Here is a 26,247-nt window from a genome sequence, read left to right as displayed (position 1 = left end):
AAAAAAAAAAAGGACTGCATAAGAAGCAAAGTGTAATCTTTCTTTGATGGCACTCACTGGGTGTTCTCTGAATTTACAATCAGGGGCTTCTAATTGATAAAGCTTTGATAGCACAAAAGGTCACCATGGATTACTCATCCTGCTTTGCAACATACTGTGCTCTTCACAAACATTAGCAATTAACTGCAAAAAATAATGCTAGGAGTCACCCCTTTCAAACACAAGACCACATCCGGAAGCCCCTTGCTTGCCGTAAACACCAGTAGGAACTGGCCTTTATGGTAAACACTTTCTATCCCACAGTTAAATTCACCTCTGAAGCTTGTCTGTTATTTTTTTCTACTTAACATTTATATGAGATCTAAATCTATTCTCCCCCCGACAAGAAACCATATTTTTAAATAAAATTTCTGTATCATAAGTGATATATGTGTGAACCTTCCATTTCTTTAAATCTCTTTAATTAAATTATTCCTTCTTTTATCCAAGAACCCTTTATTGTCCTAATGATTTATTACTTTAATTCAGTCCAACTTGCAAGAAGGAATTGGGTACCATTCTGTTGTAACGTGACTCATTCCCATTCCAATTTTGTTCGCAATAAGTGTGCTACAGTTCTTCCACTGGCAGTCAAGGAAACTTCATACAAAAGCACCATTTATTTGCAGTTATAACAGAGCCAAGTAATACATATGCTATTTGACAGTTTGGAATATCTGTTTTCCTGCATTCATCTGGAGCTGTTATTGGAACCATTAAAATTATTTTTTTTACAGTTTTTAAAGGCCTAAGACATATTAATTTGCCCTGATGGATGGTATATGTGTTCATGTTAAAGAAAAACAAGTGTTACATAAAACATGACTAAACTGCCAACCACCTCCTCTTTACTTTTCTTTTGACTCTGTGTATTTAATTTTTTCTCCATTGAAAACGGCAACCAGTAAAAAATAAAACCCCCATTTTGACTTACTTTTTACTTAGTGATATTCATTCCCCTTATCACAATGAGCGGTGCCATTTTTAATCCAAAATAAGACTGAAACTTTTACTTTCACACAAAAGTAAACACAGATGGTCTGATAATAGCAGAGAATTTTGTACAAACTGCCTCATTTAAAGCGGGCCCTTTTAATGCCACATTTCATTAAATGTGGCCTGTCTTAAGTCAGACAGGCTCTCCTACAAGGAGCCAATCTATCTTCATTTAAACTCAGAGCGTGTGGCTTGTCTGTCACTATAAAAGACTCTGCCTTCTCTGCACAGAGGCAGATCTTAAAGCCTTGGAGCAGGGTGGGCCTCTTTAACCCAGCCAGACCAAACCAATATACAAACAGATTGTATTCACAAGTTCCTTTGTCAGTCTATTACAAGATTTTAAAAGCATTTTACCCAGTGGTTATGTTCTTAGGAAAGGCCATAAAAGCCTGTTTAACACACTGTATAGTTGTGCTAATAGTTTAATAAGACCAAAATACACCTGTGCTAAATAATATTATAGAACTATACACAATGTTTCTATGAGAAAACTCATTGAGAGTTGCAAATTTTTATGCCTGGGACATAGCTTCCCAGTAACCTGCTTCACTTTCTCTTATAGACCTTACTCCCTGTTGGGCAACAGAAGTTGGACTTCCTTGCCCTAAACACTAGCTACCAGTGTTGGTCACTATCATTTGGACCCAGTGTTCCAGAATAGTAGAAAAATCACATATGAAAGGTGAAGACAAAGACTGGGGTCAAGAGGTGAAGGAGTGGAATCGAGCCTACCAGGTTAAGGATGGACAAAAGCCTCCTGCCTGCTGCCAGCGCTCAGCTGAGGCCACACTCCTTGGTCTAGCCTGTTCACCATCATTCTTTTCTTCCACCCTGAGGATTATTCTGTCAAACTGACCTTTATTGCTACTACCTATTGTTTCCACCAAGGTTTCTCTCTTCCTCCTAGTCTACTGTACTACAGAACAGTCATCTCGGCTTTTCTCATTTGTTTCTATGTATCCTTCTGAAGTTACCTAAAGATTGTTATAGCCTCCAATAAAGGAAATCAGGGGAATAAAAGAGCTCTCCTAAATTCATTTTCCACAAACCTTTTTTTTTTTTTAATTTAGACTAAGTTAAGAAAGACAAAAGTACCTGTATATTAACAGTAAGTTTTGGAGGACAAAACAAGATATGAATTTGTTCTATAACGTTCAAGAGCAAGTTAGGTCACATTAGATGAATATGTTCTACTTAGAAAAATATCTGGTTCCACTCCCACCAGCCAGAGGTATCAAGATATTCCAACTCACGTTTGGGAGTCTGCCTTCTCCTCCTTAATCCCCCAGAATGGGAGGAAACATGATGCCCTGGAAAAAGAGTAAATCTCTCCTTCTCACCCTCAGGCCATTGTGGTCACACATGAGATGTTCACTGCTTAAGCTCACCCGTCCATTCAGGTGGGCACACCACTCTTCTGTGCCAGGAATCTTTTAAATCAGCTTCCAAGACAGTAGTATATGCTCCTTGCCCACAGCGAGCATTGTCAACATACCCTACCTCAACTCCCTATCAGAAGACCTTGCCTCAAGGAGAAGGGGTACAGGTTCCAACCACTTATAAAGCTGTCACCTAGATTAACACACCACCCTAATCTCTAAAAGCTAATTCCACTTCTGCCAGTTCTGTATCCTCTGCCCTCTGCGACAAGCCCCTTCCCATCACCTTCGTGCTCTCACAGCTACTCTCCCCCTACGTTTGTATTCCCAAAATTAAAACGGGTGGTGGAATCCTTGATGATCAACCTAAATATCTGGTCGAATTCCTCATCTCACACCCTTGGATGTGTGATCTCCGTGGCCTGACTTCAGCAAAAATCCTGTTAGGTCAGTTTAGTCAAAATCCCCCCTACCCCTGATGGTTCCTCTTAGTAATTTTCCAACCACTGACCTTTATCCTACTCCTGCTATAAATCCCCATCTATCCATGCTGTATTCAGAATTGAGCCCAATTCTGTACTGAGGTCTTTTTTCTCCTATTGCAATAGTTTCTAAATAAAATGTTTTTACCATTATTAAAAAAACAAAAACAAAAACAAAAAAAACAGATGGTGGAGATTCATTCCAGCCACCAAGAAACTTCCATTTTGATCCATGTTCTTTTCTCAGGCCTTTCATATTAAGGCCGTTTATAACACCCTGAAGCTAGGAGGTCCAAAATCAGAACATAACAGTTTTTGAGGATGGTGAAAAAAACAAAACATTATGTAAATAAATTATCCTGCCAAGTATATTTCAGAAGAACTCTTAGACTAAAGTTTTTCTGTTATTGTTTTTGTTTTTGTTTATGATAGGTTTGCTGTGAAGACCAAGTCAGGGACATAAATAATATAGTGAGAAGGTGTAATAATTATGTAATTGAAGTCCCGAAGGGAGAGGAGTGAATAGGGCAGAAGGAAAGTGTGAAGAGACAATATTTGATTATTTTTCAAGACTGAGGAAACACCTCAAGATATAGAATCAAGAATCCCTATAAACTATAAATAGGATAAAGAAAAAGATTATACTTAGGCACAGTAATTAGAAATCATTAAATTGTTTAGATGTGATAATGGTTTTATGACGATATAAAATATGTATATTTTAGCAATCCTTATCTTTTGGACCTATATACTCAGATTTATGGATAAAATCATATGATGTCAAAATAATCAAAGGATACAGAAGTAGGGATATAAATTAAACAGGAATAAATTGCAAATCTTGAGTTGAAAATTGTTGAAGTAGGGTGATGGGTAAGTCAATATAGAAAATGAAGTAAAGGAGAAAGCCACCTGGTTTTTTTGTTAATCGTGGTTTAAAAAAACACATAATTTACAATTTTAACCACTTTTAAGTACACAGTTCAGTAATATTAAATATATTCACATTGTTGTACAACAGATCTCCCAAACATTATCATCTTGCAAACTGAAACTCTGTATCCAGTAAACAATAACTACCCATTTTCTCTTCCTCCCAGCCATGGAAACTATCATTCTGTTTTCTGTTTGTATAAATTTGACTACTTTAGATACCTCATATAAATGGACTCATACAGTATTTGTCTTTTTGTGACTGGCTTATTTCACTTGACATAATGTCCTTGAGGTTCATCCATGTTGTAGCATGTGACAGAATTTCCTTCTTTTTTAAGGCTAAATAATATTCCATTGTATGTATATGCCACATTTTGTTCGTCCATTCCTTTGTCAATGGACATCTGGTTTGTTTCTACCTCTTGGCTACTATGAATAATGCTGTTATGAGTATGGATGTGCAAATATCTCTTCAAGATCCTGCTTCCAATTCTTTTGGATATATATCGAGAAGCAGAATTTCTGGATCATACGGTAATTAATACAAAAGTGAAAATTCTTAAATTTTTCTGAAGAACCACCATACTGTTTTCCATAGCAGCTGTATCATTTTATATTCTAACCAACAGTACACAAGTGTTCCAATTTCTCCACATCCTCACCAACACTTGTTATTTTGTTTGTTTGTTTAATAGCGGCCATCCTAATGAGTGTGAGGTGATATCTCATTGTAGTTTTGATTTGCATTTTTCTAATGCTTAGTAAATCCACCTAATTTTCTAAGGTTGACCTGATGGGTTTATGAGAGTTGTTCAGCTGGTTCAATTCAGAAGTTGGAGGGGCAAGGTTGAGGTTAATGGTACAGTTTACCTCATCTGCTGCTGAGAGTCCTGTTGATATGTATAAGTTTGTATAAGACAAAGTTAATGAATTTGGTTCAAATATTTGTTGTTCAGATTAATCAGAGTGGCTAATAGAGTGGCATATTCGAGGGGAAAATCACCAGAAGCCAAGATAATATAGAAACAAGGGGTGGATATTGTTGAGAAATAATTCCCCATGGGTCTCTCAAATTTATATACACCTTACAAGCAAAGGCACTAACTTCTTTTGCTCTGGACTATCTTTCCAAGGATGTTTTATAGAGATATTGTCTCTCTCTGGAGCTTCAAAAGACAGGCAAGCTTACTGGCCATGATAAGTTTCAAATCTACTAAGCTCAGGGTTGCTTTCCTGTAATAAAACTCACGTGGCCCTCTTCACGCTGCCCTGGGGAAAGTGGCATAAATGCTAATTCTTGGACTGCTGTTATTGCTGTTTGTGATAAATGGTCCTTTGTCTCTGGCCCAGGAGTCTCATGTCTTCTGCCAGCATCCATAAAACTGGTAGTCTACCTTATCACCTTGCAAATAGGATAAAATCTCAGATCTTTCACCATTCTTGACAAAGATCTGCAAAATAAAAACAATATATATCAGAACCTAAGAGATGTAGTTAAAGGAGTGTTCAGAAGAATACACAGTCTTAGAAATTTATATTAATGATCAAAAAGAAAAAATAAATGAATTAAGCATTCAACTTAAGATTTTAGAAAAGGACAATAAAATAAACATAAAGAAAACAAAAGGAAGATAACAGGAAGAAAATATTAAATAGAAAATGAAAAAAATGGCAGAACATAGTTTTTAAATGTCAATTCTTTAAGAAAAATAAATACATTAGATAAAACATTTGTGATTTTAATGAAAAAAATTGGGGAAAGCAGAACTATATTTTTATAAGAATATAGTTCTAATATAAGAATTGTGGTTATATAAATAACCACAAAATTAGAAGCTATTGAAAGAACAATAGACTCCTTTGCTCAAATTCAGGAAAATACAATTCTTTATAAAAATATAGCATTATCAAAATTGAATTCAGTAAAGATAGAAAACCTAAATAAACCAATTATCAGTGAAGAAATGTTGTCAGAGATCTACCCCCATCAAAACTCATCAAGCCCAGGTAGTTTCATGGGTAAAACAATTAAGATAATTAAAATACTATTTAAGGTATTATGGTTGTGTGTGTGTGTGTGTAATATGTATTTTAATTGCTTGTGAAGACATGTGAAATATGTGTGCATGAAAAATATAATGTCTGAGATTTACTTCAAAATAATATGAAAGGATAAATAGATAGTGAGAGAGTATATAGATGAAACACGCTTGGTCAGGAATTTATAACTACTGAAATTAGGTGATAGGCACATGGGGTTTCATTATACTATTTTACCTATTCTCATATATGTTTAAATTTTTCATAATAAAAATGTTTCCAAATGCTATTTAAACTACCTCAGGCAATAGAAAAATAAGGAAATTACCTGTACTTTTTTTTCTTTTAATGAAGCCAGCAAAACATCAATACCAAAACCCAATATATATCGCACAAAACTACAGATTAGTATAATTATAAATATCTATTCACGAATCATAATTAAATTATTACCAAATGGAATTAAACAACACAAAAATACAGTCTGACTAGCTAATTTTATATTCTTTATTAGCAAATGTGTTAATATAATCCATCATATTAATAAGATAAAAAAATAATAATCTCCATAGATAAAAAGTGGCATTTGATAAAATTCACATCTATTCTTCAGTTTAATTAAAGAATTCTTAATATAATAGGGATAGATACTTGCTTTACACAATTTTATAAAATCATGCATCATGCTTAATTGAGAAACACCAGGTATATTTCTATTAAAGAAAAAGAATGCCAATTATCAGCATGATTATTTAACATTGTTGTGGAACTATCATCTGACACAATAATTAGAGAAAAGAATTGATAAAAAAAATTTTAGGTAAAATGAAAAATAAATAAGTAGCCTTCCAGTATACAAACAACAACCAGTTACAAAATATAATGGAATATAAGATCTCATTTACAAAAGAATAAGATTAAGTGCCTATTAATAAATTTAGTTAGAAATATGTCAGAGCTATATAAAGAAAAACTTTGAGACGCTACTTACTGCAGGTCACACACACACCCAAAAAAAGACTTGAAAAATGGAAACAATGTGATACTGGAGATATAATACAAAAACAAACATTTCTCAGTGAAAAAAAAAAAAAGGGTCATTCAATAAATGGTGTTGAGATAGATCAAATTTTAATTTTTAATCATAAAACTACTAGAAGAAAACATGAATAAATTATTTTATAATATTAGAATGGGTAATTCTAAAGCGTGAAAAAATAAATCGGATTACATACAAATTAAAATAGTCTACATGGCAAAAATAATATGATTAAAAAAGTTAAAAGTTAAAGAAAAAATTACAGCATTATTGCAGTCTAAAGGCCAACTTCCTTAATACATAAAGAGCTCCTCCAAGAAGACAAACAGTTTGATTGGAGAAAAAGTAAGCAACAGGCATATAAAGGCAATTTAAAGAAAAAGAAGTATGTGAGAATTTAAATATATGAAAAGAAGTCCAACCTCACTCATAATAAAGTAAATGCGAATTAAAGTTAAGAGATACCAATTTTACCTATCAGACTGACAATGATCAAAAAAGTCAAAAGCCTGCTGGTTGGTGAAGGAGAAACAGGCATCCTCACACATTATTGGTAGAAATGTAATTGGTTCAATATCAATGGAAGGCAATTTGGCAATATCTACCAAAATTTTAAATGCACATACCTTTTGATCAACAATTCTATTTCTAAAAAGATGTCCTACAGATATTTTATACAGATGAAAAATGTCAAAGATATTCTTATATGAGTGTTAATAGCTATAGATTAATGTCCATCAATTAAGACTAGTTAAATAAGGTTTGACACGCCCAAAAAAAGACTATTATGCAGCCATTAAAAAGAGATGAAGCAACACAATTACTAACAAGAATGATCCCTAAACTATAAAAAAGCAAAACAATAGTATATACTTTATGCTATAATGTAGGTTTAAATAATATAGGAATATATATACACGCATAGGTCTTGTATAAACACTGACTATCTCTGAAATGTCCACAATAAACTAAAAGGAAGAATTGTCTCTGTGAAGAAGAATTAGGTGGGCACAGGGAGGGGGAGACTTACTTTGCATTCTAAATCCATTTGTACCTTCAGTACTATAATCCATGAGCTCATATTACTTATTCAAACAATATGAAATATAGCATAAGAAAAATTTGATATTATCAATGTTGGTTTCAGTTTGAACCAGATGGCCTCAAAGGATCAATACTCTAAGGAAAAGGCTGCCCCTTATTTAAGAAGACAACTGTTTGCTTTGTCATCTGTAGCTGGTTACCAGGCATCATACCTTGCTCAAATTCTGCATTGTTAGCAGAACATATGGTCTAAAGCTGAGCTTTCTGATATGGTAGCCACTAGCCACATGCGGCTATTTAAATTTAAATTTTAATTAAAATATTTTTCAATTACAGTTGACATTCAATATTACTTTATATTAGTTTCAGGCGTACAGCATAGTGTATAGCAAATATCTGACATTTATATAATTTATGAAGTGATCCCCTGAGGAGTCTAGTACCCACCTGGCACTATACATAGTTACTACAATATTATTGACTCAATTCCCTATGCTGTACTTCACATAACTATTTCATAACTACCAATTTGCATTTCTTAATCCCTTCCCTCTTTTCACCCAATCCCCGGAGCCCTGTCCCATCCAGGAATCATAAGTTCTCTGTATCTATGAGTCTGTTTCTAAAAATTTTAATTTAGTTCCTCAGTCTCACTAGCCACATTTCAAGTTCTCAATAGCCATATGAGGCTAGTGCCAATGAATAAAACAGAGAAATTTCCATCATCATAGAAAGTTCTATTGGGTAGACTGGTCCAAAGAATAGCATGGCCACTAAGTTGCTAGTCTAATTTTGTCAACTCTTATGATTACTTATTTATTTATTATTAATAAACTCCTTATGAATTGAGATTAATATTTTATATCCAGAAGTAAAAAGAAGTATATACTAAACACTAAATGTATATAGAATAGATATAATTCTTAATTCAAAGTCCTTATCCTTGAACATCAAAAATATAATCAACATAGGCATCCAACTAAGTATAACAAATGTATACAATATAGTAAATCACGCAGTGCTTATTCCATATATACATGAAACAATCTGAGGGAAAGATTGAAAGTTAAAAAACACAAAAAGCACTACACTGGACCTGGAGGTTGGAAAAAGCATAAGAAATCAGGTTTAGGAACACAAAAACAAATTTTTAAAAAGTGTAAGGAAAGCAGATGATGAGAATCAGCTGGTGGAGGGCTTTAAAAGTCAGAGGCTTGCATTTCATCAGAGGGCAACAGTGAAACTTCTGAAGAACTCCTGTTCAGCCTCTCACCTCAGCACGACCACAGTTGACCACTGCCTATTCTCCTCTCCTAGGTTCCATGACTTTATGTATCCCTAGTTTTTTTCTACCCAACCTCCAAATATTCGACAGCTATGAGAAAGAAGGAAATTCTGTTGCTTATGACAAGATGAAACTTGAAGACATTTATGGATGAAACTTGAGGACATTATGCTAAGTGAAATAAGCCAGACAGAGAAAGACAAATTACTGTATGATATCACTCTTATGGGGAATCTAAAATAAAGCAAACTCATAGAAACAGAGTAAAAGGATAGTTGCAAGGGGCTGAGGATAGGGGAGATGTGGAGATGTCAATCAAAGGGTACAAAGTTCCGGCTACGAGATGAGTAAATTCTGGGAATCTAATGTACACAATGGTAACTATAGTTAATAAAACTGTATTATATATTTAAAAGTTGATAAGATAGATTTTAAATGTTCCCATCACAAAAGAAAATTATATATATGCGAGGTGATGGAAAGTTAACTAACCCTACTGATAATCATTTCACATTATATAAATATTACCAAACAATCATGTTGTACACCTTAAAATCATACAATGTTATATGTCAGTTGTATCCAATAAAGCTGGAAACAATTTAAAAAGAAATTCTTCTCCAAACTCCACTCAAATATCCAAATGGCTTATCTAACATGCCAACTTGGATGTCCCACCAGCATCTTGTCCAGTAAAGGGCTTTTAATAAACACCAGCAAGCCTCACTTGGGGCACAATAGAACTAACTCACATGCAGAAGGTCCGAAGGTTGCTTGGTTCCCTTGTTCTCTACCTGTCCTGTGGAGATGCATGCTTGGGCCAGTGTGACTGGACATACAATGTGTATATCCACCAATACAGTGACCTCGTGCCATTCCCACTATTGCTCTCAGTTTTTGTTGACCTTGTGGGTACAAACTATATATTTGGGGCATCTTGTTCTCAAGGAAAGTGCCTACCAGTGCCAACAATCCTCCTAATATGTGGAGAACTTTTGGGATGGGATAATGAACTGCAGCCTCTCCCACCTTGGGAACAAGAAGCCATCAGTGCCAACTCATTGCCAGCCAATCCACAGGATGTCACTGGCAGTCATCTTTCTTATCTCTCCACACATCTCAACTTTAACATGTCCAAAGCTTAATTCTGTAGTCCTGTATCTTAAATCCTTTCTTCTCCCCAATTTGTTGCATCTCAAAAGGTACTGCAACATACCCATTGCTCAAGCTAGAAACCAAAAAGTTATCCTAGAATCCTCCCTCTCTATAATTCCTCACACCAAATTCATCACCAAATTCTATACAACTGCACTGTCCAATATATATAGCTATCATTAGCCACATGTGGCCACTGAGCATTTGAAATGAGGCTAGTCCAAACTGACATGTGTGTTAAATATAGAATATACATCAGATTTTGAAGACTTAGTACAAAAAGAAAATGTCAAATACCCCACTAATAATTTTTATATTCATGATGTGTTAAAGTGATGTGCTTAGATGTATTGGGTTAAATAAAATATATTATTAAAAATCAATTTCGCCTATTTCCTTTTACTTTTTAAGTTATGAGAAAATTTTAAATATATATTTGGCTTGTATTTGTGGCTCACATTATATTTCTATTGGACAGTGAAGCTATTCAGTGTATCCATCAATGTCTCCCAAATCTATTGTCACCTTAACTCAAGTCACCATCATTTCTTGCTTAGACTATTCTAATTGTCTTATTGATAGTCATTCTTCAATTGTCCCATTCTGATTCTCACAAATTACATGAATCATTTTCAAATGTATTATATTTCTTACTTGCTTATATCTCTCAACGGTTTCTCACTGTCCTCAAAATCCAAACATCCTATCATAGACTTCAAGGCCCTGCATACTTTGATTCCAGCCTCCATGTCCCTGTCCATCTCTATCACCTCATCTAAAGTCACTTCCCTCCACCAAGCACTATTCTCCAGCAGTACTTGTCATCCTTCATTTCCTAAGATGTACTAAACTTATACCCTCCTGGGCCTTCACACCAATCGTTCCCTGTATCTGGAATGTTCAGCATAGCCCTTTGGCTAAGAAGGAGACATCCTTCTCACCCTTCACATCTCAGATTACATATTAGTTCCCTAAGAGCTTCTCTCTGATTAGGGTTTAATCTAAGGGTTTCTGTCCTTTATTTTTCTTCAAACACTTTTCTCAATTCATAGTTACATATTTATTTGTATATTTAACTATTTGTCTCTCTTCCTCTGCCAGACTGTAAACTCCATAATAGAAGAAGCCAGATTTGCTCAGCCTACCAGTATAGATTCAGTGTTAAGAAAATTGTATTAGGGGCAGCATATAAAATATTTAAGAGTAAAAATTAGAGGTGAATAAGTTAGAGATAAAAGCAAATAAATCTAAAGAATTGCCTAGAGAAGAGTATGTCAGAATTAAAATTGATACTAGAAGAAAGCTTCAGTTCTAGATCATCTTTGGACAGATTCAAGTATGTGATCTAGGAGAATTCTACTATCTCTTATTTCTAAATAGGCCAACACTGGCTAAGAGAGCCAATCATTCTTTTTATCATAATATTAACTTAATGTATGATTTGGAGATGAGTCTCAAGTTATACCTCAAGTCCTCCTCTTGCTTTTCTTTGCGGTCCTTGATAATCTTTCCAGGAACTTCTGTCATGCTAAGTAGAAATAAGATGGGATTCCCTGGTAACCTGATGAACCCTCCTGGGAGGCCAGTTCTCTTCCCCATAGTTCTTAAATGGCATATTCCCTTAACCACAGTGGATCAGAATTGTCAAGTCTCAAATTTATCTAAAAACAGATCATAAGTGGTGTGTGATATGGAAGAATGTTCATATTTATAAAAAATAGTTTTAAAATAATTATATAATAATCTAGTGTCAAACACAATAGTTCATAGTCTGTATTCAACAAATACATGTTGAATAAATTATTTAATTAATTTTAGCTAGAACAGAGATATTTTCCACATATAATATATATGCATAAGAAAAAAAGACTGGGAAATTCTATAACAAAATGTTACCAGTTGCTATTTCTGAGGTATTGGGATTAAAAATACTTTTTGTGCATGTGCTTTTCTATATTTTCCAACATTGTATTATTATATATTTTGCAATCAGGAAAAAATGTTATTTTTATAGAAAAACCAATAAACTATCAAAGCTACTATTGAGCTTTTCTAGGCTCCCGACAGCCTCAATTTTGGCAGTGACTCAGACTGTTGTGATTATATAAATATTTGATTGGGAAATAAAGGAGAAGGAGGTGAATTTAGGTTCTCACAAGGGCCTAGTTGGTAAAGCCATTACACAGGTGATTACCTTGTTCACTGACTCCAGGGAAGAAAGTCAAGGAGCACAAAGCAAAACCTAAGCGGGCAGTAGCTGGGGGAAAGAGGAGAGTGGGGGTGTAATGGGAAGGTACCTTCTTTGTCTTACGATAATTCTGCTCCACAGTTTGTTTTCAAGTCTTCAGATGTCAGGTAAAGTATGAACCAGAATTCAAATTGATGAAGGCACAATGCAGACAATAAACATATGATATCACTTAACCACAGAGGTTTTAACCTCTTTTGTAACTACCACAACATCTAGGGCATGCTTTGTATAAACGGTGTTTTATACTAAAGGTATTTTACTTTTATTTCTAAGTTTATCATTCTCCCTTATATATTGATTCTCAAATCTAGAATTGTTCACCCAAAGATAGTTAAGTGAGCAAGGTCATCAAAGCAGTTATATTAGATGCCATGGGAGACCTGAGAGTATATGTATTTGTCTGCAATGTCTTCTAAACAACAGAGAAACCAAGTACAGTTTATAATGTGTTTATCTGATAAATAGCATTTATTCTCACAACAAAATCTGATTACCTCACTTCAGATGTCACCATTAAAAATTTTATTAAAAAAAAAAAAAAAACTCCTTAAGCCCACAAAAGAATGAAAAAGTTAACAAAGGAATAATTGGATCAACTACAGAGATTTGGAGACCATAATACTTTACACTGCATTTTGTATATAGACACATAACAAACATCACACAAGTTTAAAGATAAAAATTAAATAAGAGCAAAGGATCTGGCAGTAGTAACTGAGTAAGTGTGAAGACATCACTGCATAATATTTTTAAACATTGAGATTAAAAGCACCCTAATTATATCATTTCAAACTGAGACAATTAAACAGTAGAATTTGTTTAAGAGGAATGAACGACCATTCAAGGAAAACAGCTTTTGCATTCTCTTAAACAGACATTAAACTATCAGGAAAATATGTATATATACAACAGTATCAATTTATTTTCTTTCAGTTTGAGGCTGATAAAACCTACAGATAAAAAGTTCCCCTGACAACTCTCTTTTGGTATTCAAAAGATTCTTTATTTAGTTTGAATTACCAGCCAGACTTACAGACTTAGGAAAAAGTATAGCTGACTAGAAAACTGTATAGCCAAACCTGTATACAGTTCCCCAGCAGTTCATTAAGTTCTGTGCACAGGTAAACAGTGAGATTACTTGTGGGACCCAAATTTAGGACCTAATTTTAATTCTTTTATCAGTTATTGATTTTAATTATTTTAAAAGTAATTTTGTTTTAAAATATAATTTTAATTATCAGTTATTAATCACACAAAGGGAAATTTTATTCTGGGAATAGTTTATCAGATTTAGCTAAATCAACAAGCTTCAGCCATGTGTATCACGATTATATAAAATGCAAACAAATAGCTTCAGTCAGAACTAGGCATTCTGAAGCTGAGCAAGTCTGAGAGATACATACAAATATGCACAGTGGGAAAGTGTGGACCTAAGTACACTAATTTCGCCATAGACACTCTAGTTAATATTCAAGGTGTAACATGACAACAGTACTCCCTAACTGCAGGAAAACAGAATGGAAGGAAGCCTCTAACTTGGGGCCATGCACCCTACTTTCTTGAGAAAAGGAGTCTGTGTGTGGCTGCCAAGATTGTAAATTCAGTCAGTTTACTAATCAAAGAAGCACACCAGTGGGACTCCAGCAGAGGCTTTGTTCTCTCATGGAAAAAAGGCTGAAGTCTAACTTTACCTGCACTTGTAGAATAGCAGGAACAAAGCAGAGGCAGCTGTTCTCTTGGTAAACTCCAGCCCAAGGGTCCCAGTCAAGTGGGTCCCAGGCAAGAAACCCTCTAGAACAAAAAGATGCTGGTATTAGAGCCAGGGTCTAACACATACCATGGCCCAACCTGAGTTCTAGTCATTAAGCCAAGGCAGGGGCTGAGGGTACAGGGTTCATGACTGCTCCACTTAGAGTTTACCACCAATATTTTTTCCAGGTGACTTCTCAGGTCTCCCAACACCTCTACTGAAAAGATATACTGTTTAATTCTTGATATCAACATAGAAATATAAAGTCAAATACATTTGTTGAAGAGAATTGAAGAGGGCCTATACATACACACACCCCATGTGAAAATTTAGTACCAGATAAAGAAGGCATTTCAACTCAGTGTTGAATGGACTGTTCAACTTTACTGAGGTATAACTGAAGCATACTAAACTGCACTTATTTAAAATATACAATTTGATATGTTTTGACATGTTCATATTCACAAAACCATCACCGTAATGAAGATAATGTATACATCACCCCCACTTTCCTTGTGCCCCTTGTAATCTCTCCTCCTTGGCCACTCCGACCCCACTCCACTACCATCCCAGACAACGAATGATCTGCTTTCTGTAACTATAGATTAGTGAGCATTTTCTAGAATTTTATTTAATGGAATCACATAGATTGCATTCTTTTTTGGTCTGGCTTCTTTCATTCAGCATAATTATTTTGAGATTCACACAGGTTGTTTTATGCATTAATCATTCATTCTTTTGTATTGCTGAATATTCCGCTGCATGAATATATCATAATTTATTTCTCTATTCACTTGTTGATGAACATTGGGGTTGCTTTCAGATTTTGGTTTTCACAAGCTGTTATGAAGTTGCATGTATAAATCTTTGTATGGACATAATGCATGACACTGTTAATACCAATGTATAATTCAAAGCAAAAAGCATTGATTATGACCAAAGACAGCTTTATACTGATATGTACCAAAAACATAAGCCTTCAGAGCAACTTTCCACTGATTTCAAGGATCTGTCCTGAACAAGACACCAGGCCCAGATGATTTTACAGGCAAGTTCTGCCTAGCTTTAAGAAATTGATAGTTCTCACCCTTTTCAAATGGTTTCAAAGCTTGTGGGAAAACAATAAGCTTCCAAATTAATTTGTATGGCTAGCACAACCCTGATTCAAAACCTAAGTGGCAATTTCCCTACACTTAGAAACAAGGGACCTACCAACCAAAACTTCAATCACAACAAGGTGGAAGGGAAAGCTATAGATCAATCCCCCCTGCGAATAATAATAAAAAATGTTAAGTAAAATATCAGTAAATTAAATTTGGTATAGGTTTTATTTCAGTAAAACAAAGAGTGATATGAAGAAATCAACTGATATTCATTAATGGATTGAAAAGAGATGATTTTAAAAAGGATTTTTCAAAAATTATCATTCATCCCTGATTTAAATAAACTTCTTTGTGAACTAAGAAGTAAAAGATATTTCCTCAACTTCATGATAAATAGGTTGGCTGGGACTTTGTTTCTTTGTATTGTTCAAAGGCTTTTACAACAATTGTGTATCCTCTGAGAATTCATTTCCATTGTAAAATAAAGAGAAAGACAATCATGGTGGGCATAAATTGAGGGTACCTTGCAAGCTGGTGAAGGTGCCACTGGGATATTAAAAATGGAAATGGAAAAACTATCATACCATCATATTAAAACTTTCCATAATCAACACAAAGTTCGTGTACATAAGCTCATTAATCTTCACACAATATTGCTATTAAGGGAAAACAAATTCCAAACATCTGATTAGTGGTGAAACTGAGCCAGAAAATGGAATTCCATCAGTATGCCTTCTATCTCTACACAAAATTCCACTCAAAAATTAGTCAAAAGTCTAAACAAAATTTTTTTTCCTTTTAATTAACCTCTGTGAAATGAGGAGAAAAGTGTGAAAGCAAAAGGGTAGACATCAATGATCTTGAAAAGACCCAAAGAAAGTGAAGAGGCAAGTGTCATTGGAGGAATACCAGAAATATGAAAATGAGCAAGATACTGTGGCCAGGTTACAACATTCACCCTAAGTGCCTTCTTCTCAGCTCTGATCCTACTGTAGCTCTGTCCTGTACCAGGTTCCTCAGTCAACAGTGAATAAACTAAGGAATGAACAAGTGACCTCAGTCCAGAGACCTCTCAGCTAGTTGAGAATACCTGTCTCCCAAGTTACCTGGTGGCCAATCTCACCGAAGACCTAGTCCCTCTGGAGACGATCCATTATGAGTCACAGCTCATTCCTTCCCTCTCCAATGTTGGACAGTTGGGCTTCTGCCATGATTTCTTCCTCCAAATCTAACAATAATACAGTCCTGCTGTACTACCTTGCCTGTGCCAAGCTCTCCCTGGACTATGTAACAACTGCCTGTTATTAAAGTTGTGGCTAGGGTTCTGCCATCAACAGATTCTCTTTTCCATCTCCACTGGATCATACTTCTGGGCGTGAAGTGTGGGGCATTACAGTCCACAGAGAATAATAATGAGTTTCACACACACACACACACACACACACACACACACAAAGCCTATTGTTGATATTTGCTTCTAGAATCATGTACCTATTCAAGCCTTAGAAATTACATGATTTAAGGAGAGAAATGACTAATTTAATAACCCAATAAACACTTTTATATATACTACTCATTTTTCATTCCTTCCTGCTAAGTTCATGATGAGGAAATTCATTTTTTTCTCTTTAACCTTTGATGTTGTCCTATATTCTGTTATTTGAAAATCTTCAAGTTTATTCCAGTAGCGTAGAATGTACAGATGGTTTCCATTAAAAAATGTAGTATTCCAGATACATCTAACATTTGAAAACAGAAAAATGCAGTATTCCTAACATTCGTATTTTCCAGAGCAAAATTTTAACTTATAAAGTGCACCAATGGTAGAAAAAGTAGTAGTACATATAACACTGTGGAATATTGAACTAATCTAGGTGGTATTTTCAAAAAAAATTACTAATGTACTAAAATTTACTCTATCTAATGGTGAGAGATTGACTACAGAAATCATGGTTTATCTATATGACAGAATTTCATACAATCATTAAAAACTATGTTACAGGTGAATACTTGAATCTGTAATTAATTACTAAAGAATATTTAATATGTTCACAACCTATTAACATTTTTAAAAAAGCAACATAAAATAGTTTGAACTCTAAATATATATATATGCCACATATCTACTCATGTTATATCCATATGTGGATATATTCTGCAAAGAAAAATAAGAAGAGTGCATCAAAATATTATCTATCTCTGGGAGATAATGTAGTTTTTTTTTAATGATTTCCATTTTTCCCCATTATAAACATGAATTTTTAATCATGAAAAAACTTAAAATTTTTATAATTTAAAATTTAGGAATTGATTCTCCCTTAATCAGACTCGAATCTTAAAATGACATGTTAATATTTCCTGACAGGCATTATCCACTTGTTTCTACAAAGCTGTCCCTTCCCAAACCAGTTGATGTCAAATAAATTTTTATCTCCTCTGCCCACCTCCCTCAAGTTCCTTATAAACTTGTTAGATCCCAAAGCAATTCCTCATAAAATACTCCTATACAATTCATAAGGCTGAAAGAATTAATACTTCATGTTTTAAGTCATAACAATAAAATATACTCCCAATAATACTACTGCATCCATACGATGGAATATTATTTGGCAATAAAAAGGAATGGAATACTGACAGGTGCTACATGGATAAACCTTGAAAACATTATGCCAAGTGAAAGAAGCCAGTCACAAAAGACCCCATATTGTATGATTCCATTTATATTAAATGTCCCGAATTGGCAAATTTATAGACATAGAAAGTGGATCACTGGTTGCCTGGGGCTAGGAAAGTAGGAAGGGGATGAGGAGGATTGACTGCTAATGGATACAAGGTTTCTTTTAGGGGGCACAAACATTTTTTAAAATTAGATTGTGGAGATGATTACACAGTCCTATAAATATAAAAAATATATATTAAACTGTATACTTTAAATTGGTGAACTGTGTATGTGAATCATATGTTAATAAAGCTGTTTAAGCTGTTCTAAAAACAGTACTGTAATTATTACAGCTATCACTGAACAGTGACTATGTGCAAGAAACTTTATAGACCTTATATCATCTGACCAATTCTACAAGGTCAATTTTTAATCTTAGAGATGAGAAAACAAGTTCAGTGAACTTAAAACATTTATAAACATTTACAGAGCTAGTCAGGAATAGTACCCAAAAATATCACTCTAAAGAAACATCTCTCTAAAGCCCAAGTTTTCTAAATTATGCCATGCTTGCTATCAAATAGCGTTTTGGATGTAACTATGAGTATCACTGACATACAAATGGCCTTGAAAAAGCAGGCATTTTGTTTCTATCAGTGGTGGGAACTGCTTTTTTTGAGGCAACAGATAGGAAATAAGGCTTAAAAGGTTGAACGTCATTGTTAATTCAAAATCCACAAATGCCTCTGGAAAACAAAAGTACTTAAGGTCATGTAATTTGTCTCTTCTTTTTCAGCTTGTCAGAGCTACATTGTGAATGTCTTCAAGAAAGACATTATTTGATTTGTCTTTTTTTAAGTCAATGCCTCTAGAAATTTCTTGTTCTTTGTATTAGATGAAATGCCAACAAAATAAAAATATACAGAAACTATCATTTCTTTAAACTGCATTCATTAGACAAAAATATTTTTAGATTTTATTACTCATATTTAGTTTTTTATCCATACATTGAGAGGACTTTACAAACACTAACTTATAAGCCATTCCAGAAAAACAGTTGGATAAAAAAAGTAATTATACGAGGAAGAAATACAGACATGATACTGAAAGAACTATATTTTGTGACTTCACCTACAATGCAACTAATAGTCTATTTAGTTGTTATTCTATTTGCTGCTGTAACAAATTATCACACACTCAGAGGTTTAAAACAACACAAATTTATTATTTTAGGGTTCTGTAGGTCAGAAGTTTGACATGGGTCTCACTGGGCTTAATTCAAGGCCCTGGCAGGGCTGTATTTCCTTCTGAAGGAGCTAGAGAATGTTTCCTTGTCTTTTCGATTTTGTAGAGGCCACCTGCATTCCTTGGCTCATGGCCCCTTTCTCCTTCAAAGACAGTAAGAGTGAGTCAAGTCCTTCTAACATCAAATCATGTCTGACCTTTTACCTCCTTCTTCCACTTTTAAGGGCACTTCTGATTACACTGGGCCTACCCAGATAATCCGAGTAATCTCTCCATCTCAAGGTCTTTAATCGCATCTAAGTCTTTTTGCAATGTAACATAACATAATACATTCACAGGTTCTAGGAATTATGACATTGACAACTTTGGGTGGCCATTATTCTGCCTACCACAGTTGCCCGTGTCTTCAAAGAAATCAGGATATTCCTATATTAAACTGAGCCTAAGGGGTGGAGGTGGGCATATTAATGGTTTAAATAAAGAATGTAGGATGAAAAATCACTCCTGTTTTGTCAGATTTTTACTAGTATTCTATTTTGAACATGAACCATAATTAAATATGTAGGAAAAGGAGAAATAGGTTGCCATTCAAAACCATAAAAGGAAATGGATCTAAATAAATCTGTCAATTTTTTAAACTGAATGGAAACCAAAAAAAAAAGCAGCTTACTTTGTATTTTCTATCTTTTTACACATTGTTCTGCCTTGGTGCTTAGGAAGTACCATTTACATAGCCTTTATCATACAATAGGATATTGTATTAATGCAAACTAGAGAAAAGGTACCTGGCAACACTTTACTTGAGCATACCGACGATGAGTTTTATAAACTTTTAAAATATACAAAGGATCATCATATATGTATTACGTGGTTAAGAAATCAAACTTTTTTTAAAAGGCCCAAATTCAAAATGAAGTGATCTCTCTACATTTTAGGATTTTTTTAACTCCCCAGAACAATGTTCTAACAAGTGTTTAACTTTTTCAATTTGGCTTTATATCTTTTTTGACTCCAAGATAGAAGAGCAATATTTGATGTACTCAAGTTATAACCAGCATTTACCAATTCTTTGATTCGACTTTTTAAAGTACTTATGCTTGAATCTAAAATCCGTGGATTTTCAATTATTTTTGAAATGCTAATTTTTTCTTCTATAAGGCAATCTATTTTATCATTAAACTTTTTCTCTCCCAAGAAGATCACATCTGGATAGCTCAAGACAAACTTCTGTACTTCTTTTTCAGTACACCCAAGAAGAGCGAGCTTCTCTTTGATATTTGCGTAGTTTCTTTTGGCATAGTCATTGGAAAGGTCTAGGATTTCAGCTCCTGGGCCACATATCAGAACAAGCAGCTCCTCATTGTTCAGGTTGAGAGTTGACTGTAAAAACTTAATGTTAGCTTTGACCCGTTTGGTGCTCTGAATTAAAATGAAAGGGTTTTTAAAAATTATCTTCCTAACAAAATCTATGGGATCACTGTGACCTAAAGATAAACAGACTTCTTGCAAACATTCAACCATCTGTTTATTCAAATCAAGACTATTGGAAAAGGTACGCGGGGCATTGGTCAATAATCGACAAAGGCATTTACGGGTCAGTCCAACTGAGTAGAGGAACTTTATATTATTCTCTAGGTTTAGGTTGTTATTAGACCGAAAAAAGGATTCAGGAGAACGTTCCAAAATATTTACAATTTCAAGGTCTGATGTCATAATTCTTCTCCACAGATCCCACCGTTTTGATAGATTTTCAGGTGTGCGTGTTATGGCTCGTGGATATCTTGATATGATGCTAGCAATCACTTCTTTGCTGGCTCCTTTGGACAGAAGGAACATCTTCAGGTCCTGCTCATTAATACCCACCCTATTGAAAACACCAGGCTGTCGTTTCTTCGCCATGTCAACATCTACTCCCATAATAAGTAAGTTATTAAGTAGCTCATTCTCCAAAGGCTCTCTGTCTTCATCACCACACTTCACACCAAAAAGCCTAAATGAAACTGATTTGAAGAGGATTTCTGATGAAAATCGGATCATCCAACATCTTGAACCAAAGAGAAAGTTACTTCTCATATCCAAAAGGTTCCGTGGTGCCATCATGGTCAAGTAGCCCCAACCTTTTGGAATGCTGTGTAAAACAACATATGTATTATACAAATGCATGTATTAAATAGCTAAAAGACTGTATTATGATCCTATGAGCATCATAATCATTCCTATAAGAAGACGTCTATAGCTCCAAATCTCCCAATGCTGTGCTAACAACTCAGCCACTATACTACTCCCTAGATCACTGCTTCTGATTATCTGTGGGCCTGGGGCTCCATACATTCTTAACATAAAGTAGTATAGCATCATCGTTGCCCCAGAATTATCCTTACTTTTATCTTGCTCTTTTTATTTGGCCTTATCTACCTTGGCTACCCAAAACCAGCTGTCCCTCTCCATCTCTGCTTTATCTTCCTTGTTTCCTAACCTTTGGCTTACTCCTACTAACTCATGCTTTCATTTCTACCTTGTCTCCAAATTCCCAGATCTTTGGCCTTGCCCCTGCCCATAGATACCAGACTTCTTTGCCTCTGTTCTCACATCCTGGTTATCAAAGTCTAAATCTAGCCCTGAAAACCAAATCTTCAGAATACCTAATTTCCACCTTAAACTTTTTTTTTTTTTTTTTAGTTTTATGGCACTCTTTTTAAACCCAACTTATTATTAGAGTCTTAATTCTTAGCTTAACTAGACTCTGGTCAACGGCTCCTGATCCCAATCTCCACCTCATTCAGTTTACTTTATTGCCCCCCTTGGTCATAACCCAACAATCCAAACCAATTTTCAAAATGATCTAACTGGGATATTTAAGCCAAACAGTCCACATGTGGAATTGTGCTGCGAGATGGCACGTGAATATTAAAAAGTTGCTTTTCTCATTCCTCCAGCCCATCACCACCATACAAAAGACTAACCCAGGGATTTCTGCATCCGTTTCACATGTAAACTTTGTACAAGTGGCTAAAACCTCAATAACTCATTTTCTTGATCATTTAGAAATGAGTCGTGAAATGTATGAACTTACATATGATAATAATAATAGGTCCCTACTAAAACAAGCATTTCTCTTTATAAGAAATATTTAATGAGGAAAGCAATAGAAAAGTAGTCTTCTGTTATTCAACTTATCGGGTGGTTTGTTACTAAGCTACTCGAAGTCTGAATTAATCAATACATTTTTTAACCATATTTTCTCTTTTTCAGACTATGCAGCTGTGACAAACTCAGTTCTTGAATACTTATTACTTACAATAGGCTCTTATCACTTAAAGGAGGACTTCCCTTTTCTTCTCTCCAATTAAGCATAAAATAGAAAATGGAGCTAGATGGTTTCAACTCACCACTGATATCTCTGGGCATGAGATACCGCTTTTAAGATTGATATCAAAAAAGACTCTCTGTCTATCCTCTTAATTACTCCAACTTAACAAGAACCTGGATTATGAATACAGGCCGGAAACATTCCTGCAGCTCAGGTAATCTACAGATCTTCAAAGAACTGGAAAAATATTCTCAAACTATAGAATCAAATAACATTCAAACAAAAATGCAGGCCACTTTCCAGGTAAACATCAAACAACAACAAAAGCACATTTTAGATTTCCCTATGTTCACTATTCTTTACTTCATAATATCACATACTACTCTGTAACTATACACTTTTCCAAATATGCATGAATTCAGAAGCTTAAAAATAAGATCTTCATTCTAACAAAAGAATGAGGGCTTGACCTTGCACAGCTCACCAATCTGTTCTCTTCTCCAGACGTTCAAGAGTGACCTCTACTGGATAATGGGATAGAACACTGACAGCTGTGGATAAGACCAGTCTTTCCAAAAAGGGATGGTAAGATGATCCAATGAGATGTAAGAAGAAAACGGTAAAACTCCAATTTATATTTGTCTTAGTCTTTTAAAATTTCCACTTTCTGTATGTGTTTTATAATGTATACAATAGTAATGTAAAACATGTACGTAACTAATGGATAAATATACTTACATATACAAATATACATATGTATAAACCTTTCTTATTGAGTGTACACAATCAAAAAGTCTGAATGCTACTACTCTAGACAACACACCCTCTTGAGATTACACTATCACAAACAAGGCTGAACAAGTCACATAAAGTTCAAAAGAAATTCCACTCATGACAGACTAAAAGTGAAAAAATACCTCCAAATTTCTTAACAAAAGAGTAGTAAATGAAGGTTTCTCCTGAATCTGTCATAGGTGATTTTATGTTTTTACATATAATTCATTCTCCATAGAATTATCTTTCACACAAATTAACACGTCCAAGACCAAAATGAGCATCTTTCCCAGTCCCCAAACTAGACGTCCTCTGATCAATGAAATCACTATCACTAACCTAAAAGTCACTCATGATAAAAATATAAAAGCTCTGCTTTCTTTTCCTCAACCCCATAGCCACATGCTGATTAAGCTTCTTCAGTATGTCTGAACTCCAGCCTCTCAACTGTGTGCTATTCCCTCATCTGGGCTGTAACAGCCACCTAACTTCACTCACTTAAAACTGCCTCTGTAGTGTGCTTGTAAACCAAAGATTTAATTATGCTCCTCAGTCCCTGATTGAAGATCTCTGTAGCTCTTCTCTAGAAAGTAAAATCTTTAGACTGACCTTCAAAGCCCTTACCACACAGTACCAATGACCGTTCTAGTTAGCTTCTATTCTACATACAACTTTACCACTAAGTACCACTGCCTCTCAAACCTCTGGTCCTAAACATCCTTGTCCATCCTTATTTCCCTGCCTTTGCTTAAGATGTCTTTCGGAAAGGCCTATCCTCCTGATGTCTATCCACAGTATAAGGTCCCATTAAAATACTATCTTCCCACAAATCTTTACCTTAACAAATATGTACTGTTAAAATGAATCATTTGTTTTATAATAATTTACTACTAAGGAATCTAAAACTAAGTATTCTATTTCTACAGGAAAAAAAAGAGCTCAATTGGATTTAGAACTGGTAACTAAAATTTGGTCCTGATTATAATACTATAAACACAATAAATTGACCCCCCAAAAAATATTATGAGCAGTCTCAACTAAGCTTAAATACAATGTTAACTAAGATCAACTGTTGGTGAGCATATGAGGAAATGGGAAAATTTTTTCAAATACCACTGCTGGAAGAGAATTTGGTACCCTCCATCACATCCTTTAACCCAGCATTTCCACTTGGAAATTATCCAGAGGAAATAAAAAAACAAGAATATACATTTATTATAAAAAAGAATGACAATCATATTATTTGCTAGAGCAAAAAAGAATGCAAATGGTCACTCATAGTAGAATGATAAACTGTGGTAATTATGCAATATAATACTATACAGCCTGCTTTAAAAAAAAAAAAATGAGGCAGATCTAACACAATAGAAAGATATCCAAGATATTTTAAGTGGCAAACTGCACAATGATGTGTTAAGGGTAATACCGCTTACATAAAAGAGGGTGAGGACATTAATATATAAAGAGGGAAAAAAATGAAAGTTATCTCTGACCGATTAATGGCAGCTGTGTACTGGTTCTGAAATATTAAGTTATTACTTAATTAAAGTGTTATTTTGCAATTGGGCAAGAAATTAAAAACAAATTAAAACGGCCTAGGAGTTCAAAAACATAATGGAAAATACATATTACCTTTTTTATTTTTCAGTTTTCAACACAAAAAAAGTTAAACCTGATGAGTATCAATGCTACTTTACTCTTTTAGCACCCAATCTCCATCCAAAATACTCCTATTACATCTAGGAAGGTAATTATTTAAATGCCTCAATGCAAAAAGTATTGATTACCTCCATCTACAAATTTCAAAAGTAATTAATTCTCCAAAATGTACTTCATTCTCAAATTGACATTTTAATTAACCAAAACCAAGATTGCAAAATTAACAAACACACTGAAAATCTATGTACCTGTAACTTGTGAGGTCTAAGGAATAAAAGGATTTACATTGCTCTGTGCTCGTCACCTGATAAAAGCGGCTTTTAATGGAAATGGTTAATCACTGGCCTCAGGGTATTACATTCCAGTTGGCCTTCTTTTGACAAAACAAGCTGTTTGGAGACCTTTACAACAATGCATTCTCACCTCATTTGTCTTAAGATGATTTTAAATTCCTCTAGAAAAAACTGGAAAACAGCTTCCCTGGAAATGGCAAAAAAATGGGGGGGGGGACAAAATATAGTCAGGACTTCATAAAACAATAAAGAGCTCAATCGCAGCCAACAATGCATAATGTTCTCGTGAGGGCATTACTTCTTGTATAACCATCTCAGAGATATTGAGAAGAAAATGGCAAGTACACGCCTGAGTATGACGAGAAAAGGTAGCAGAATAACGAATATTTGTAAAACCAGAGCTAAATTCTTTACATAGTCTTATTTAACCCCACAAATTAAAAAAGTAAGCATTATCCGTAAAATTACAAAATCGGGGAAAGCGCCAAGTTCCCTTACTAACTTGTCTTAGCTGGGTGAAACGTGGGGTTAGAACCCAGGTGAATCTTCCTTAACTCAAAACAATGGTCATTCCACAAGTTCCATTCCAAGGGTTCTTCCCATCCCGCTTCCTCCCACAATGACATTTCTGCAAGAAGCTGCGCGAAAACTGGACTCCGCTATACATCAAAGTCACCCAGACCAGCTTCTAAAAAAAAAAAAAGCACAGTAGCAGCTAGCCACCAACAGCAACCTGTACTGTACCGATGAGCTGGAGATGGCTTTACTTCCGCCTCTGGGTCTGGAGCGGAACAGAGGGACGGAA

At 34.6% G+C, this 26,247-nt stretch overlaps 1 protein-coding gene across 5 annotated transcripts; it reads right to left on the bottom strand.

Annotated features, from left to right (window-relative positions):
• Window positions 1–4,472: 4,472 nt before the first annotated feature.
• MTERF1 (mitochondrial transcription termination factor 1) lies at window positions 4,473–26,238 on the bottom strand. 5 transcript variants are annotated; one of them, XR_005656181.1, is made up of 3 exons: window positions 25,945–26,238; window positions 25,573–25,629; window positions 4,473–5,286 (listed from the first exon to the last, which is right to left on the bottom strand). XR_005656181.1 is itself a non-coding variant. In XM_039878131.1 (3 exons), the coding sequence occupies exons 2-3, from the start codon at window positions 25,575–25,577 to the stop codon at window positions 20,370–20,372; spliced, it is 1,170 nt and encodes a 389-aa protein (XP_039734065.1). In that variant the 5' UTR covers window positions 25,578–25,629; window positions 25,945–26,238; the 3' UTR covers window positions 19,126–20,369. The 5 variants fall into 5 exon arrangements, 4 of the variants coding, with proteins under 4 accessions (XP_039734065.1, XP_039734066.1, XP_039734067.1 ...); XM_039878131.1 differs by lacking the exon at window positions 4,473–5,286 and adding an exon at window positions 19,126–21,534; XM_039878132.1 differs by lacking the exon at window positions 4,473–5,286 and adding an exon at window positions 19,126–21,534 and having other exon boundaries at window positions 25,573–25,631; window positions 25,951–26,238.
• Window positions 26,239–26,247: the final 9 nt, after the last annotated feature.

This window comes from Pteropus medius, unplaced genomic scaffold, assembly GCF_902729225.1.
Source record: "Pteropus medius unplaced genomic scaffold, Ma_sr-lr_union100, whole genome shotgun sequence".
Taxonomy (NCBI): domain Eukaryota; kingdom Metazoa; phylum Chordata; class Mammalia; order Chiroptera; family Pteropodidae; genus Pteropus; species Pteropus medius.
This window is presented reverse-complemented; position numbering and strand designations above follow the sequence as displayed.